This window comes from Pungitius pungitius, chromosome 19 (assembly GCF_949316345.1).
Source record: "Pungitius pungitius chromosome 19, fPunPun2.1, whole genome shotgun sequence".
In the NCBI taxonomy this organism is placed as follows: Eukaryota; Metazoa; Chordata; class Actinopteri; order Perciformes; family Gasterosteidae; genus Pungitius; species Pungitius pungitius.
The window spans coordinates 14,416,125-14,434,391 of NC_084918.1; the positions used below are offsets into that span (position 1 = coordinate 14,416,125).

The 18,267-nt window shown below is 39.1% G+C and overlaps 1 protein-coding gene across 1 annotated transcript; it reads right to left on the reverse strand.

Moving 5' to 3' along the window:
- Positions 1-1,491: 1,491 nt before the first annotated feature.
- LOC119198597 (B-cell receptor CD22-like) lies at positions 1,492-17,203 on the reverse strand. The gene is made up of 8 exons (XM_062559176.1): positions 17,097-17,203; positions 16,406-16,481; positions 15,691-16,074; positions 14,812-15,117; positions 14,434-14,718; positions 2,490-2,577; positions 2,361-2,400; positions 1,492-2,261 (listed from the first exon to the last, which is right to left on the reverse strand). Exons 2-8 carry the CDS (start codon positions 16,467-16,469, stop codon positions 2,037-2,039), a joined length of 1,392 nt encoding a protein of 463 aa, XP_062415160.1. The 5' UTR covers positions 16,470-16,481; positions 17,097-17,203; the 3' UTR covers positions 1,492-2,036.
- Between the last annotated feature and the right edge of the window lie 1,064 nt (positions 17,204-18,267).

Genomic DNA, 18,267 nt, shown 5'->3' on the forward strand with positions numbered 1-18,267 from the left:
AAATAACCAATGTTCTGAATGTACTTGAAAGTATTGGTCTACTTAAAAAAAAAACCTAGTTTACAGAAGGTCTACTTACCTATAGGCTACCTGAATTTCTGAAAGTACTATATTTCTAAATATGCTATTTCTACACTTGTCTGCTGGAATTGGTTGAACAAAAATAAAAATCCATGTGAAAAAAATTACTTCTCACTCTCTCAGGTCAAATATTTATAGTATTAATTAAAATGCAATTAATTTTGATTAATTAATTACAAAGCCTCTAATTAACTAGATTAATATTTTTAATCGAGTCCCAGCCCTAATAATATATATAAATATATATATAAATATAAATATATATATATATATAAATATATATATTAATTTAATTAGATTAATATTTTTAATCGAGTCCCGGCCCTAATTTTAACACTTTTAAAGTGTCCCATGGGGTCCACACTCCACAGTGTCAATGTAACACTTTTTAAAGTGTTGCAATTTTAACACTGTTAGAGTTAATTTTAACTCTTATATAGTCGAAATTTAACAATACTCAAGCGTTAGTTTCTCAACACCAGTGGGTAGTGAGTTATATTGACTCTGTGAGAGTCAATTTAACTCTAAACTGGTGTTTATATTGTCTTGTCAGTGTTAAATCAACACTCAAAGTGTTAACAATTTAACTCGGAATAAGTGTCAAAATATATCTGCTCAGTGTTGAATAAAACATTTAGCTGATGCTTCTTACATCTGATGCATTTTTAAACACATGGAGTTTACATTTTAGCCCAGGGAGCAGTTAAGGGCTAGGTGTATGCGCAGGGAAACTTTGCATTTAAACATGGGTAAACCAGGGATCGAACCAACAACCCTGTAGTGCTTGGCACACACTCTCTAACCCTTACACCATATTACATGACGTTACACCTGCTACCAAGAAGTGTGACATTGAGGAGTTACATTTCAATCCTATCAAAGTGTTAGTGTTGCAAATGATTCTGACACTGGATGATGACTCCAGCTCTTTTGTACAATTGACTCTGTAAGAGCTAAATCTTTTTGCAGTGTGATTTTAACTCTGCACTTCAACACTTTCCCGAACACTGGAAAATTACCTCTAAGGATTTTGGTGTGTAAAGTTAAACCTACACCAAGGAGTGTGACACTGTAGAGATTACATTTAAAATCTAAATCAAAGAGTTAGGTTTACTCTACTAAGTGTTGCAAATGAATCTGATCTTGACACTGGATAATAACTCCAACTCTTTCGTACAATTGACTCTAAGAGTTGAATCAACTTTTTGCAATTTGATTTCAACTCTACACTTTAACACTTTTGCCTAACACTGGAAAATTAACTCTGCTCTAATTTTGCTGTGCAAAAGTATAATGAATTGGTAAAACTATCTGAGCTGCAGGGTGTGAAGTTCACCTTTAATTAACTGACACGGGCGTGTGGCGGAGCCAAATGCAGCACAACGGCACAGAGTGTTTAGTTAACGCTTTTATTACACACGGCCTCACAGCAGGCGTTCGGGCACAATGAGAGGCATGGCAGAGTTCGGTCCTCGGGATCGGGGAGGAGATGCCGGGAGGCAGCTTGTGCGAACGCTGGGCCGGTCGGGGATCCGGGGCACCGGAGCAGAAGCGCCGGGCAGTCCAAGGGACAGGCAACAGGAACCCGAGGCGCTCAGGCAGGACTCGTGGTCGGGGACAGAAGGCTGACGTGCTCACCGGGGCGGAGACAGACGAACGGGTCGGGAACAGGGAGGGTCGAAGCCGGGAGATCAGTCCAAGGTAGAGTGCTGGAGAGACTTGCATGACGCGAAGAACAATCTGGCAATGACAGGCTGGGTGTGCAGTGCTTATGTAGCGGGGCTGATTGTGAATGCGAAGCAGGTGTGGAAGATCGAGCTGGCAGGTGATTGTGACATTAACTGTGAGCAGTGGACATTACATTTTCTCACAATTAATTTTCTCCATAAATTAACAGATGAAGCTTGTTATTAATTTAATTAATTAAGAATCAAACCCAAATGTGAAGAAAAGGCTCATTTTGTCTTCACTTGAGCGTAGAGATCTTCTGGGACGTCAGCCCACCGTGTGACGTTGTCTGCTGCCTGGGACACTTTGACCTGCGCATACAGCGTGTCCTGCTGCTGTCCACTGTCCTGCTCAGGGACAGAGGACGGTCCAGGTCTGAGCCTCGAGAAGTTAATCTCTCCATAGTGGACGCCTCCTTCTTCTGTTGTCACTGTCTCTCCAACAGTCGGATTCTGCATGAAAGAATAAATGAAGCAAACAGGAAGTGATTGTGAAAGCTGTATGCTTCCAAATAATTACAAAACCACACAAGTTGTCTGGTGTGTTCTCACCTGACTCTGATGTGCAGTTGGATGTGGTGACTTCAAACGCCTGCAAGACAAAACGTTGGGTCTAAGACACAGAGGACCAAAAAAAGACCACGATTCATTGGAGACACATTCTTTAATTCTGCTACTGACCAAACAAAGACAACCAGGACGATGAGCACGATGATCCCAATGATTCCTCCAAGAACTGCTCCCAATAGTAGATAAAGAACTCCTCCACCTCAAGACAAGACGAGAAAAAGAACAGAAGTGACTAAATAAAGACACTATGTATATATAACAATATTTATTGCTGAAGTTCCTTTATTAGTTACCTGTAAAATTCAGCTGGATCTCTGATGATGTTTGATCACCAAGCTGATTGGTGGCCACACAGTAATAAACTCCTCCATCAGTGACTATGAAGCTGTAAAAGGCTCCTTCAGATACTTTGATTGATTGATGTATTGATTGATTATTTGGTCCATCTCTGCTGGTCTTGAACCAGGTGAAGTTCACAGGAGGCTTGGCTCTGCTGGAGCAGGTCAGGTTCACCCAGCTACCTGCTGACACCAGACCTGATGGACTGATGGACGCTGAGGTGTTCTTGGGAGCATCTGAGGGAAATGTGACATTAAACTTGATGCAGCTGACATTGTGTCAACACATGAATCATGGTATGCTGACAGGATCAAAGAACAAACACTAACATGAAACACTGAGAGTCTTTGTCTCCTCTGACGTCTTCACACCTTTTCCTTCATTCACAGGATATCTGGCAGAACAGGTGATGATGAATCCATCATGTTCATGTGACAGAGTGATGCTCTTCTGGATTTTAGTTGTGAAGGTTCCATCTGTGTTTTCCTCCATCATGTTGTGAGAGTCTGGTTGGAGGTTCCAGGTGAGTTGAGGAGGAGAGTGTGGACAGGGAGTGGAAGCTGAGCAGCTTATAGAGACAGACTCCTTCTCCTTCAGATCACCTGGGATCTCAATGCTGGGCTTTGGAGGAGAATCTGTGGTTTCAAGTCAAATACAGATTGTACACTGAAAAAAGAGCAACAAGATTTGAGTACAGTCTGTGAGAAAAGTACTTTTACATTTGAGAGCATAATGTTTTACTATAACTACATCAGATGTTGGATTGTGAATCTTGTTTGGTTAATTAAATAATGTGTTTGGGTCTTTTAGTTATTTTACTGATGTATATGATTATGATGTTCACAGCTCCATCAACAATTCCACTCTGAACTTCTCACATGGCTTCATTTAATAATTAACATTACTTACAATGAAACAAAGATCACAAAAAAAATCTAAAGTATGACCTCATATGTACAGTAGAACTATTTGTGTCTTTTCTTTTTTCACCAATCTCCTCATGACCCCTTTAGATTTAACTTGTGACCCTCTACAGGGGAAAATAAAATGTTAACTTTCACTAATTCATAACAAAACTCTGATGGTAAGTTGTTCAAAAACAGAACTTTTGAGACTTCCTTTTTCAAACGTAAATGCAAAGGTCGGCATGTTTATCTCATCTGACTTAATAGTAGTGAACAAAAAATAAAATTCATATTTGAAGTGTAAACATTTTAATCCCTGGTTGGTTGTATTTTTCTACTTGTTTCAGTTCTATTCCAAATTATAAAATCATTGATTGAAAATAAGTCTCTTACCTTTAACTGTTATTTGAAGAGAATCACAAGAAGCTGTTGCTAGAAATGGTCGGTTCTCAACCCTTAAGTAGTATTTGTCTGTGTATGTTGTCTTTAAACTAGAAAACAAAGTGGTGCAGTTTTTCTGTCTCAGGTCTCCTGTAAAACTCATCTGATATGTGGAAACTGTCCCACTACTGTTGAAAATCACCTGACTGTCAAATCTGCCAAAGTAAGGACTATTTTTAAGCCACACTCCAAAGATTGTTGTTTTGCTGTTGAATTTCTCTCCTGATTTAACTCTGAAGTTACATGGAATTTGCAAACAAGATCCAGTCAGTGCTTCCATCTCTTTTGGTGCAGTCATGAATAGAGCTGGAGTCTTATCACAATCAGAAGAATCACCTGTGAAACAAACCAATGATTAACAGTGGTGATTAAAATGTGTAAAAACACAACAATAACATGAACACAAAGAGAAATCTACTTCAGCAGTAATGTTTAGCGTTGATTGAGTAACAGTTTGTGTTGATTCATCTTTTTGGTTTTACAACTATCCCCCACAAGGCCGAGCCCAGTGGGACCAAACCCGTCTCTGTCTCCAAATAACTACGTCAGTTTTGTCTCCGTGATGAAAGAGCTCAGGAGGAAAACACACATTGTAACATTCACATGAATTTAGGTTGAAATGATATTTTCCAAGCAGTAAATGATTGAAGTGAAATATAAAGCTGACCTGAGAGGAAGAAGACACTCTGCAACACGATGGCTGTCACCATCCTAACAGACTGGTCTGCCATGACACTCACCACCTGATTCACAAACACAACATCAGTGTTCTAGGAAGCGTTCAACATGCTGTGTACAACCACAAGCTCCTGTGTGTGAAGAGACCACAGCTCACAAGTCTGGGAATGAGTACGACTCTGAGTGTTGGATGACAATCAAACTATGAATGTCTCCCTCTTACCAAAGAAGCCACATCCATAACAGAGGGACAATTAGATCAAGTGCAGCTCTTTGTTTTAGCAGCGTTCTCCCCTTAACTGCTCATATCTGTGAGTCTATGTAATCTTTATGTATCACACACATCACAATAATAATAAGAGTTTAGTTACTGTGAATAACTCTGAGTCTCTGTTGCTCTGCATTACAGGACTGATGAACCTTGTATTTGTGTTATTACAATTCAAACTTTAAATCAACGACTTACCACAATAGCCAAAACATTTCCTCATTCATAGTTTCTACTTCCTCTTAATCTCAAATATCTATAAAATCTTGCAAATTGACGCAACAGGCAATTGATACAATTGTTGGTGAATAATTAGAATAACATTTCTCCTAACAATGAAATTTCTATAAGAAGTCAGTTTTCTACCGTTTTGCTGTGCTACTAAAATGACGTATTGAAGATGACATTAACTTACATTGAGAGTGTTTCTTCTTCAGTGCAGTCTGCTGTCTGACGAGTTCAATGCAGAAGTCACACGTCTTTGAACCAAGATGCTCTGTGAGAGGAAGGAGGAGGAACTGGGGGGTGGATCAAAGTATCACTGCTGCTGTTCCTGTGAATGGGAAATAAATTATATACTGACTTGTACTTTACTAAAACCACTACAAAACTGTAAATACCACAGTGTCCATTAATTCACCATCCAATGATTCAATAAAAGTCAGACAGGGATTTTTAAATTTCCAATCTGATTGTGTTACAGTATGTGATGTGGGAACCAAATGCAGAGACTACGAGGTGCAGAGGAAACTTTACACAGCTATGGAGACAGTGGGGAGCTGCTGACAGATTGGGGGATGATGGATAACTGCAAAAACATAAATGCAGGGTCAGTGGAAAAGAGGGCAGACAAACAATAAACTTATATTGTTGAAACCACTCTTCAAAAAGCAACCAAGCTCCGTCACTACCAGGCAGGTTGGACAAGGATCTGGCGACAGGTGGATGAAGCTTCGGGGCAGATACACTGGAGGGTGATTTGTTGATTGAAGGCAGCCTGGTTACCTGAGCAGGTGAGGTGACGTCTAATCAGGTCGTCAGAATAAGCTTCAGAATAGAGCCACGCCCCTACAACACCATTCAGGCAGGAGGCATGGCCTCGCCCTCACTGATTGGTGGCCACACAGTAATAATAAAGTAATAATAATAATACACATCAGTGATATTAAAGCTTTAAATGTCTCCTTCAGAAAGGCAATGTGTTCATTAAATAATGTTTTAGGGCTTTGGGTCATTAATTAGATGTTTACATATGTCTACATTTACCCTCTGAACTTGTCACATGGCTTCATTTAATTATTACCAATACTTCATAATGAAGCAAAGAATAGAGAAAAGACATGAACTAATTTGATTAGCAGAACCTTTTTTTTATTTTATTTTCCCACCTCACTAAATAAGGTTGTCACATGCTGATGGTAAATAGTCCAAAAGAATAAACTTTTGAGAGTTCTCCTTTTTTAAGCATTGATTGCAAAGGTCGGCACGTAAAGGCAGCTTTCTCATTTGATTATTAATAGTAGTGAATGAAAACATTTTTAATCCAGGAAGTGTATAGATGTCATTCACTGGTTGGTGTTTTCAGATTTACAGTCACAGTCAAAGTTAGCTAAAACTTGTTTCTTTTCAATCATCTTTTTGCATTCTATAACATCATAGATAGTCTCTTATCTTTAACTATTAATCCAAACGGTCGGTTTTCAACCCTGAAGTAGTATTTGTCTGTGTGTGTTGTCTTTAAACTAGAAAATTAAGTAGTGCAGTTTTCCTGACTCAGGTCTCCAGTAAAACTCATCAGATATGTGGAAACTGTCCCACTACTGTTGAAAATCACATTATTTGGATGAAGGCCAAAGCGAGAGTCATTTTGAATCCACACTCCAACACTTGTTGCTCTGATGATTCCTCAGAAGATTTGAGAACCTTTTATTCCGCACACACAAATAGACAACATTTCATTATACCATTTTAATGCAGATTATAAAACTAACAAGATGTAAATCAACAGATGACTTTAAACTTGTTGCCTTTTCAAATAAGCTCACAGCAAAAAGGAGAAACAGAGAGGCCTTCAGATCGTAGAGAAGTGCTACAATTGAGGAACTTTCATGAACGTGTTTGAGCAAGATAAAAAACTCTATATTTAACCATTGCAACACCAAAAGAAGTTTTGTAACCAAACAATCTGTTAGATGTCACATGACCTGAACTTCTCAGAAAAGCAAGCAGTCACATACTTACTGCTTAAGTTATTAAGATTATTACCAAAACGTGAGTTAAGCACTCCGTACCGACGTGGGTCTGCAATGCATTCTGGTCTATCGTCCCCTGATGGTTTCAGACACTGTTGACTATGCTGTTTGACTGGTTTCCTTCTTCCTGAGACTTGAGCAAAGTTTAGTTGTAAATAATGTTCCTCCTCAAGTAGCTCACAGTCACTGGTTTAGTGAGAAGGAAAAGAGATGACATTAAGGGGTCCTTTTGTATAAGATATCAATGATTTATTACAAACTAAAGATGTTACATATTCAAAAACATAATTAGTTTATCACTGTAAATGATCACATGACAGAATATTCTGTCCGACTGCTGAAAGATGACCAAAATACTGAAGAACATTATGATTCCCACAACTTTCTCTACAATTTGAGGACCAACTCGTTCATACTGTTGATCACCTGCAACACAACAGCATGGTCACCTTCTACTTAAGGGAACATTTTATAACATTAAAATATCACAAACTAATATTTCTGCTTCTGGAACCTTCAAACTACCCACAATAATACAATTACATTAAATGATGATCGTGAATATGAGCATCCTCTGTTGGTGGCCACCAGTTTTACTGATGACCACCTTAATGTCTTTTTAAACAATGTAGAATAACAAGACTTTACATAATGGTGCAATACTTGTTTTTTAGAGGAATATCTTGCATATGTGTTAAAAAGTTGCACAGTTAATTTAGGGTCATTACACAACTCATCTCAAGTCTCCTTTACGCCTCGGTTGCATCACTTGGTGTGTCTCAATACTTAGACTCTCTTTCTGTGGAGCTGACTGCAAACAAGCTCCAAAAAAAAAAAAAATTGCATCCAATTTTGGCTCTTAAACAAAAGAAAAATATATTTTCCAAAGAAAACATGGAAACGAGTCCCCTTGTAAAAATAAAACAGTCAAAATACTGTTCTGTCAGAATTATCAGAATGATCAGTTCAGTATCAGTAGATTGAGTTACTGTGAGCAGTGAGAGATAACAGCAATTTACAATATTATCCAGATAATCATTTTATCATTTTAATTGAAAAAGCCATTTAGTAATGAATATATTTTATTGCAGTGTTTTATTTCACAAGTGACAACTCTGCAGAGATGACTAAACAACTTCCTCTGTTCTTGTGCTAGATAGTCCCCACTTCTCCTTATTCATCTGTTAGAGCCACAAAGTTAAATAAAGGTTTTTAACCTTATCCAGAGTCGCAGAAACAACTAAACTTGTGAAAACATGACAAACAAGTAACTTCCTCAACAAGATGCAGATACTTTTCATTTTGGTCGTCCTGTACTGAATAATATGTCCTCCTGAGGATGATTATTAATAAATTATTAACTGTCCTCCTGCTCATGTGGATTTATATTTGTTTCACTAATGATCTTGTTTCGTCATTTCATTATTAAGTTATGACTGTTCTTTAAGAATACCCCAAAATATCCATATTCTCTCCAGGCGTACAGGAGGATGTGCTCTTCTTTCCTAATTACACATTAATTCATTATTCTTTATGGTCCATCTTGCCTCTACTGTCATACCTGGAGGTCAAACTTGTGTTTGTGTTGTCACGTCTATTTTTGAACATCCTGTTTTATTTTGGTGTTTAATTCTCCTCTTGTTTCAGGTGCCTTGCCATTCCACATGTGTCTCCTGTTGATTGTCTTCCTTGATTCCTTATTGTGTCCACCTGTTCCCCCACCTCCCTCATGGGGGGGTACCCTACTGTACCCCAGTTGCAGGCCCAGTTGAAGAGGTGTTGCTGGTAGAAACAGCTCCGGCTGCCGCAGTATCATGATCACCGTCTCCTCTAACTTGTGCTAAGAGAACCGTTGGATGTGCACATTTAAGGTGCCTCCTCAAGTTTGAGGTGCTTCCTCCTTGAATGGATAAAAGTGTTTTGCAAACTTGGCATTTCTGTCACGGTTTGGGTCCTCTTCCTGTCTTATTTTGTAGTTTTCTTGTCTCTCGTGTCTCTGGGTGAGCTTCACTTCCTGTCCTGTCATGTGATTGCCTGATTGCTTCCACCTGTGTCCAATCACCTGCACCTCCCTTGTGTATTTAAGCCCCGTGTGCCTGTTGTCCCTTGTCGCGTCATTGTCTATTGTCACTCATCGTTGGTGCACGTTCCTCTGGCTTTTGTTTGGTGAATAAAGAGCACCTTCTGTAAACGTTGAATCCTGCGTTTGAGTCCTGCCTTCTTCGACCTGCACCAGCACTCCAACCTGACAATTTCGCTTTCGTAGAGGATACATTTTCAAAATTAAACCAAACATCACTCCTTTTTCTAGTGCTCATTCTCTTAACCTGTTCCAATTTGTCTGAGGTCTCCTCAGCTTGCGAGTCACCTAGTGCAAAACCGTGGGGGGGGGGCGGGGAAGAGCCATGGTTCCCTTGGAGACAGCCATGACTGACAGCTGTACTTCAAAGCCAGATCCACCCTTTTTTGGCACCAACATGAAGTGCAGAAGGGCCTACATGCGTAACCTGATCTCTTTTAATTGGTGTGAACTTACTGCACTTACTCGGACAATATCACCCAAAGTTCACAGACCTAATTCAAGTGTCTTAAACTGAATTTTCCATATAATAAAATACCATTTTACTTGAATTGCTTACTTTAATGTGTGGCAGATCATATTTTTTAAAGAAAAATACAGTACAACGTGAAGGTTTGTAAGGATTTAAATGATCATTTATTATCACAGTGGCATTTAATTATCACATCAAACAATTGCTCTGCACTAAACTAAGTGTAAATGTAAAGTGAAAATAACAAAACCGGTCACTATGACTTGTGACCATATAATTCACGTCTTTCTATACAAAAAACAGCGGTCACGCAAAAGGGAATGAGGTAACAGTTTTCCCGACAAAAAATGCAGGTCACGTGAACAACGATCCAAAGACTCGTACATAGACCTAGTTGGCCAACGAACGAATCCTTTCAGTTCCCTCTCGCTACCAGTGCTGAGCCTATGCAGGTAACGTGAACCACGATCCAAAGACCCTTCCTCGGCAGACGAACGAATCGCTGATCCGAAGACACGGTCGTCGGCCGAGTAAGTTGTTCGTTGTTCACGTGACCTGCGTAGGCTCAGCACTGGTAGCGAGAGGAAACTGAAAGGTTCACTTTAGGACGCAAACGATATTTGTTTACAAGCAAGGGGTAACCACGCATTCTTTATTGAGAAAATACCAATGCCCCCCCACCCCCCAAACATCAGCCGAAATGTTTCTACATCCCCCGTGTTGTGCTTCGCGGTGGCTCCGTCGATCGATACCGGACTCCGCGCTCCAGCTGGCGGGCTTGCAGCTGCTCGGAGCTGACCGCGACACGGAGCTCGCCGGTAAGACGGAGTGTGCTTCTACTCAAACATGTGCAACGACCTATCACTAGGATTTGTTTTATCAATAACTGCAAACCGTTTCGGCGTTTGCAGCGGACCAACCCGGATAAACCTCCGCCATGAACTCCCTAAGTACAAACAGCTTATGAAATGCCCTACATGAGAATAACAGTGCTTGCATTGGACGGATTTAGGCTAGGGAATTGGCTATTTGGCCGTGGAATTGACCCTACCCTACCCCCACCCCCCCCCTTTGAAATGAACGAATGACCCGAATAAAGATTCGCTCTTTTTACTGAACGAGAATCAAAGAACCGAGTCAGTAAAAAGACCCGAACCTCAAATCACTAGTATCTGTTCCCGGATAGGGCGGGGCCTAATCCGAAAGTGGGCAGGGCTTAATCCGTAAATAGGAAGGATTTAACCCGTAAATTGTCGTGTTGTCTTGAAATGGGCGGGGCTTTAACCGTTATGCTCTTTTTTAAGCACGCAATTGACCCTTCGCAGGGAGCTTGATTAACAGGTGATATGATCAATCATACATGAACTTGAAAAACAGTGCACTGTACTGACGCATTTCTGCTGACTGAGGGAGGGAGAGAGGAGTTGTGTGTATGAGTGAGCCGAGCGGGACACAGCAACACAATAAACTGTATGTGTGTAGGGGAGGGGCGCTGTGACTACCAGCCAATCACAGAACTCAGACACAAACAGCTACCCAATGAGGACTTTTATTCAATCCGAGCACAGATATTGACTCGTATTACACGTACTTGGAAAAAGTGCTTTATCCGTACCGGATACTCGTTTCAGCCGAGTATCCGACTGAACTCTAATGATAACTGACACAGGTGAACTTATTCTACACATTATATAAGTTACACACAGATACATATAAATCGTGTGTGTGTAGCTGCTCAAAGACAGAATGAATCAAACCTTCTGCTTAATGAAACACATCATTTTTATTCATTATTTACGTCCATTCAACACAAGATAAAATATAAGAGGATACTTTTATTCATGATTTTAAAAAAGGCACGAAGAAAGCTGATAAACATTGTTCACCACAGAATGGAAAACCTTTAAGTATTAAGAGAAAAGCTACACACATTGTTGTAAGAAGCGCACTAAGACGAATGAATACAGAAAAGATGGTACAGCTTCATAGCTTCCTCTTCCTCTTCCGGCTCATGACGGATGTTACTCCACCACCTTGTTAACATAGTCATCTTCTACCTCGTCCTGCAGTGGAAAGAGTTTTAGTTTCTATAGAGATGAAAACAGATGCAGCTTGTCTTTGTGTTACAGATGTGTTTGTGAGCAATGTAGCACCTAAAGTAGGCCCCAGAGTACAGGTTAAACCACACACACACACACACACACACACATACAGACACACACACACACACACACACACACACACACACACACACACACACACACACACACACACACACACACACACACACACCTTATCATCTTCATACAGTGATAAAATGTCAGTGTTGTGTTTACAGCTTAAAACACTGGCCCTCAATAATATGTTCTAACTATGTCGTGTTTTAATAGTTCTTAAACTCTTCGTTTTTGTAGGTTGTCATTTTGGATATTTTGTTTTCATGGATGAATAAATGGAAGCACTTGAAGAAGCTTTTATGGCACACAGCTTAGCAAAGACAGCACCCAGCAGACACAGAGCATCATCAGCATTCATTTGGAGACGTGCTTCACTGCATTGGAGGAGACTCTTTAAACACCACCATTGAAGGATTATTCCTGTGTGAATGTTGTAAACCAAACAAGGGCATGATCATGAAATATCTCTCCTCTTCTGATATCTTACCTCCTGTGGTTTTGTGGAGCGTCTTGATTTCAACCAGCTGGAAGGAAGAAGAAGGAATGATTTAGTTAGTGTGACGATCAAGACTGAGACTCCGGTGCAGAGGAATAAAACAAAAAGATTTATTTCCAGGGTTTGGATCTTTACTTGTTTTCTCTTTACAAAGCCAATCAACAACACCACAGACACAAAGCAAATACTGAGTGGTTATTATTTCACTTTAAGGGAACATTGTTTCTTGTTTATTAGTAGTGTAAAACACATTTTGTTGTTTTGTTAACCTCCCACCACTAGGGGGCGGAAGGACCCTGTCAATTATGCTGCAACGTCGATATAATCAGCAGCATTACAGGAACAGGTGTTTTTTATTGTAAGGAGCAAACCGTTTTGAACCTTTAAGGCCGTGCAAGAAGATGCAAGAGTTGTTTGATGGTGTCTGATCACCAATGGAACCAATGTTTTGGAGAAGAAAACAACCATCAAAGACGAACTGGACTTTTTCAAGGTTTATTTCACACGTTAAAACGAGTGAGCAGCAACCGAGGTGGTCTTCCTTTGATGGTCATTGAGGTCGAGTAGAATAAATGATTGGTGTTCACTTAAAGCAAACAATGCAACCTATAATCTATTAAGAGATGATGATGTATTGCAATGATGGGAACAATAATACACAATGAGCCTTTTCAAAGGCCAGTGAGTGGCTAGGAATGACTTATTACGCTTAACATTCTGCACTATTATTAAATTATTTATACTTTTATTATCATTATGACTATAATGAATTATGCATTAACGCATTACAACACTCACAATGACAAACTGGTGTATCTGCACACAATCGTATGAAAGGTTTTCTCACCACTCAAAGATGACCAACGTAGTGACCAGCAGAATGATTCCCAGGACCTGGACTATGAAATGAGCACCAACCAGTAGATCACCTGCAACACAACGGCATGGCCACCTTTAAGATGTTATCACTCAAATCATAACTCCTGCAGTGACCTTCAAATACCAACAGACGTCCTGTCAGTGTGAGGGATCCCCTCTAAATATGTGCACACGTTCAAAGGAGGAATTACATCCAGATGTATAAAGCATTGTGTCGTCATGGAGCCATTTCCTTTTAATAAATCCCAAATGAACCTGTGAAGGTGACATTAAATTAAAGGAAGTGACATGAGAAGGTGTGTGAGGTCACCACAGGGAGCTCTGACACTCACATCAGAGACGTTTTCACCTTGTTTGCACTATGCAGCATCTTTCACTATATTGAATAAACTACATGTGAATCAATTACGTTGTTTTGTCTGTAGTGATTTTAGTCTCAAACACTTGATGAAAAGTCGGATACTACTTTTCAAGATTTGTTTTAAATGACAAGAACGTTTTCTGCAGTTATTCAACAGTTCACGTTATCAGATGATGACGAATCCATCAGCTGCTCCACAGATGACTAAGAGTGACTCATATAGCAGAGTAGGAGTACTAAAGAGGAGTTATTGAGCAACAATTGATTTTAGCTTTGAGTTGGTTTATCTCTATTGTTGCAAAGTAACGTAAAATGAATGTTAAATATGAGATGTTTTGTTGCAATGATACTTCTCACATTTTATTTTTTATACTCTAATTCTTCTTCTTCTTCGCCATCTGTCTCCAAAACCTTGTTTTTTAAATAGATTTCAATTTCTGCTTTGAAAGTGGCTCAGTTTCATTAGGAAACAATTTACCCAAATGGCATCAATAAAAATGACAACAAATATAAAAATACCTTTTCTCTTGCTTCGCTTGAATTCAAAAAGTTTTTGGAAAATCTCTAAAAAAAACAAAATGCTGTGTTCCTAATATAATAATGTAATAGATAAGTGACCAATGAAGTGGAAAAGCAGACACAGTTTGATTTGAGTGAACGTCTCCCTAACAAATGTTAATGTAGGAGACATGATGTTCTGTGTTTACCTGTAATACTCAGATGGATCTCTGAGGATGTTTGATCACCAAGCTGATTGGTGGCCACACAGTAATAAACTCCTCCATCAGTGACTATGAACCTGTAAAAGGCTCCTTCAGATACTTTGATTGATTGATGTATTGATTGATTATTTGGTCCATCTCTGCAGGTCTTGAACCAGGTGAAGCGGCTCACAGGAGGCTTGGCTCTGCTGGAGCAGGTCAGGTTCACCCAGCTACCTGCTGACACCAGACCTGATGGACTGATGGACACTGAGGTGTCCTTGGGAGCATCTGAGGGAAATGTGACATTAAACTTGATGCAGCTGACATTGTGTCAACACATGAATCATGGTATGCTGACAGGATCAAAGAACAAACACTCACATGAAAGACTGAGAGTCTTTGTCTCCTCTGACGTCTTCACACCTTTTCCTTCATTCACAGGATATCTGGCAGAACAGGTGATGATGAATCCATCATGTTCATGTGACAGAGTGATGCTCTTCTGGATTTTACTTGTGAAGGTTCCATCTGTGTTTTCCTCCATCATGTTGTGAGAGTCTGGTTGGAGGTTCCAGGTGAGTTGAGGAGGAGAGTGTGGACAGGGAGTGGAAGCTGAGCAGCTTATAGAGACAGACTCCTTCTCCTTCAGATCACCTGGGATCTCAATGCTGGGCTTTGGAGGAGAATCTGTGGTTTCAAGTCAAATACACATTGTACACTGAAAAAAGAGCAACAAGACTTGAATCTACAAAAGTACCCTTCTACGTTTGAGAGCAACATTTACTCCACTATCAGATGTTGGATTATTGATTGTTTTTTTTCCTTTTTAAAGAATGTGTTTTTGGGAAGCTTCTAGTAATTTTTCTGATGTTCCTGAATGTTTAATAAATACCTACCTACTTCATAATGAAGAAAAGAATAGAGAAAAGTCCAAAACAAACTCATGATGATTGATGATTAGCAGTTGTCTCTTTTCTTTTCCCACCAATCACCTCATGACCCGTCAGATTAAATTTGCGACCCTCTATAGGGGAAAATATAATATAAACTTTCACTAATTCATGTTGTCAAAAGAAGTAATAGTAGTTCATATTTTTAGTAATAGTGATAAATTCATATCCAGGAAGTGTAAACATTTCAATCCCTGGTTGGTGTCAGTTAAAATGTATATTCACAATTAAAAGTTAGAATAAAATAGAAACAAGTAGAAGCAAAGTAAAAACATCTCAGAATGTTTCATGAAAAACAAAACGTTCTTACCTTTAACTGTTATTAGAAGCTGATCACAAGAAGCTGTTGCTAGAAATGGTCGGTTCTCAACCCTTAAGTAGTATTTGCCTGTGTATGTTGTGTTTAAACTAGAAAACAAAGTGGTGCAGTTTTTCTGACTCAGGTCTCCTGTAAAACTCATCGGATATGTGGAAACTGTCCCACTACTGTTGAAAATCACCTCACTGGGAGATTTGCCAACGTAAGGGTCATTTTTAAGCCACACTCCAAAGATTGTTGTTTTGCTGTTGAATTCATTTCCTGATTTAACTCTGAAGTTACATGGAATTTGCAAACAAGATCCAGTCAGTGCTTCCATCTCTTTTGGTGCAGTCATGAATAGAACTGAAGAGTCATAACAAGACGCAGAATCACCTGTGAAACAAACCAATGATTAACAGTGGTGATTAAAATGTGTAAAAACACAACAATAACATGAACACAAAGAGAAATCTACTTCAGCAGTAATGTTTAGCGTTGATTGAGTAACAGTTTGTGTTGATTCATCTTTTTGGTTTTACAACTATCCCCCACAAGGCCGAGCCCAGTGGGACCAAACCCGTCTCTGTCTCCAAATAACTACGTCAGTTTTGTCTCCGTGATGAAAGAGCTCAGGAGGAAAACACACATTGTAACATTCACATGAATGTAGGTTGAAATGATATTTTCCAAACAGTAAATGATTGAAGTGAAATATAAAGCTCACCTGAGAGGAAGAAGACACTCTGCAACACGATGGCTGTCACCATCCTAACAGACTGGTCTGCCATGACACTCACCACCTGATTCACAAACACAACATCAGTGTTCTAGGAAGCGTTCAACATGCTGTGTACAACCACAAGCTCCTGTGTGTGAAGAGACCACAGCTCACAAGTCTGGGAATGAGTACGACTCTGAGTGTTGGATGAGAATCAAACTATGAATGTCTCCCTCTTACCAAAGAAGCCACATCCATAACAGAGGGACAATTAGATCAAGTGCAGCTCTTTGTTTTAGCAGCGTTCTCCCCTTAACTGCTCATATCTGTGAGTCTATGTAATCTTTATGTATCACACACATCACAATAATAATAAGAGTTTAGTTACTGTGAATAACTCTGAGTCTCTGTTTCTCTGCATTACAGGACTGATGAACCTTGTATTTGTGTTATTACAATTCAAACTTTAAATCAACGACTTACCCCGATACCCAAAACATTTCCTCATTCATAGTTTCTACTTCCTCTTTATCTCAAATATCTATAAAATCTTGCAAATTGATACAACAGGCAATTAATTAAATTGTTGGTCAATAGTTTGTATAAAACTTCTAACAATGAAATTTCTATAAGAAGTCAGTTTTCTACCGTTTTGCTGTGCTACTAAAATGACGTATTGAAGGTGACGTTAACTTACATTGAGAGTGTTTCTTCTTCAGTGCAGTCTGCTGTCTGACGAGTTCAATGCAGAAGTCACACGTCTTTGAACCAAGACGCTCTGTGAGAGGAAGGAGGAAGAACTGGGAGGTGATCAAAGTATCACTGCTGCTGTTCCTGTGAATGGGAAAACAATTATATACTGACTTGTATTTTACTAAAACGACTACAAAACTAAAATATACCACAATGTCCATTAATTCACCAACCAATGATTAAATAAAGACTTTTAACTGAAGTAAATTACTTTCCAAGCTGATGGTGTTACATTATGTGGTGGAGGACCCGAATGCAGAGACTACGAGGTACAGAGGAAACTTGTTTATTGCCATAAACTTAACAATAAATAAACTTAAATTACTGAAAACACCCTTTAGAGAGGAGCCAAGCGCTGTCACTGATTGGTGGCCACACAGTAATAAACTCCTCCATCATAAACTCCAACACATATGTGTAATGTGTTCATTAAATAATGTTTTAGTGCTTTGGGTCATTTCTTTTCTTTTCTTTTCCCACCTCATGACCCCTCAAATTTAACATGTGACCCTCTACATGGGAAATAAAATGTAAAACTTTCATTAAATGTTGTTGTCAAAATGCTGATGGTAAATAGTCCAAAAGAATAAACTTTTGAGACTTCTCCTTTTTCAACCATTGAATGCAAAGGTCGGCACGTGAAGGCAGCTTTCTCATTTGATTTTTAATAGTAGTGAATAATAATCATTTTTTAGTTTGTAGATATTTAAATTCACAGTAAACGTACTTGTTTCTGTTTTTGTGTGGAAACTGTCCCACTACTGTTAAAAATCACATTATTTGGATGAAGGCCAAAGCGAGAGTCATTTTGAATCCACACTCCAACACTTGTTGCTCTGATGATTCCTCAGAAGATTTGAGAACCTTTTATTCCGCACACACAAATAGACAACATTTCATTATACCATTTTAATGCAGATTATAAAACTAACAAGATGTAAATCAACAGATGACTTTAAACTTGTTGCCTCATCCATTAAGATCACAGCAAAAAGGAGAAACAGAGGCCTTCAGATCGTAGAGAAGTGCTACAATTGAGGAACTTTCATGAACGTGTTTGAGCAAGATAAAAAACTCTATATTTAATTATTGCAACACAAACGAAGGTTTGTAAC

Bases quoted from the DNA above. Each gene is read 5' to 3' on its own strand.
- LOC119198597 (XM_062559176.1), bottom strand. From the start codon at position 16,469: ATGGCAGACCAGTCTGTTAGGATGGTGACAGCCATCGTGTTGCAGAGT. The intron at 15,118-15,690 runs GTAAGAACGTTT...TTGAAACCACAG, and splicing joins GCTTCTAATAACAGTTAAAG to ATTCTCCTCCAAAGCCCAGC. The intron at 2,401-2,489 runs GTCAGTAGCAGA...TTTGTCTTGCAG, and splicing joins GTCCTGGTTGTCTTTGTTTG to GCGTTTGAAGTCACCACATC.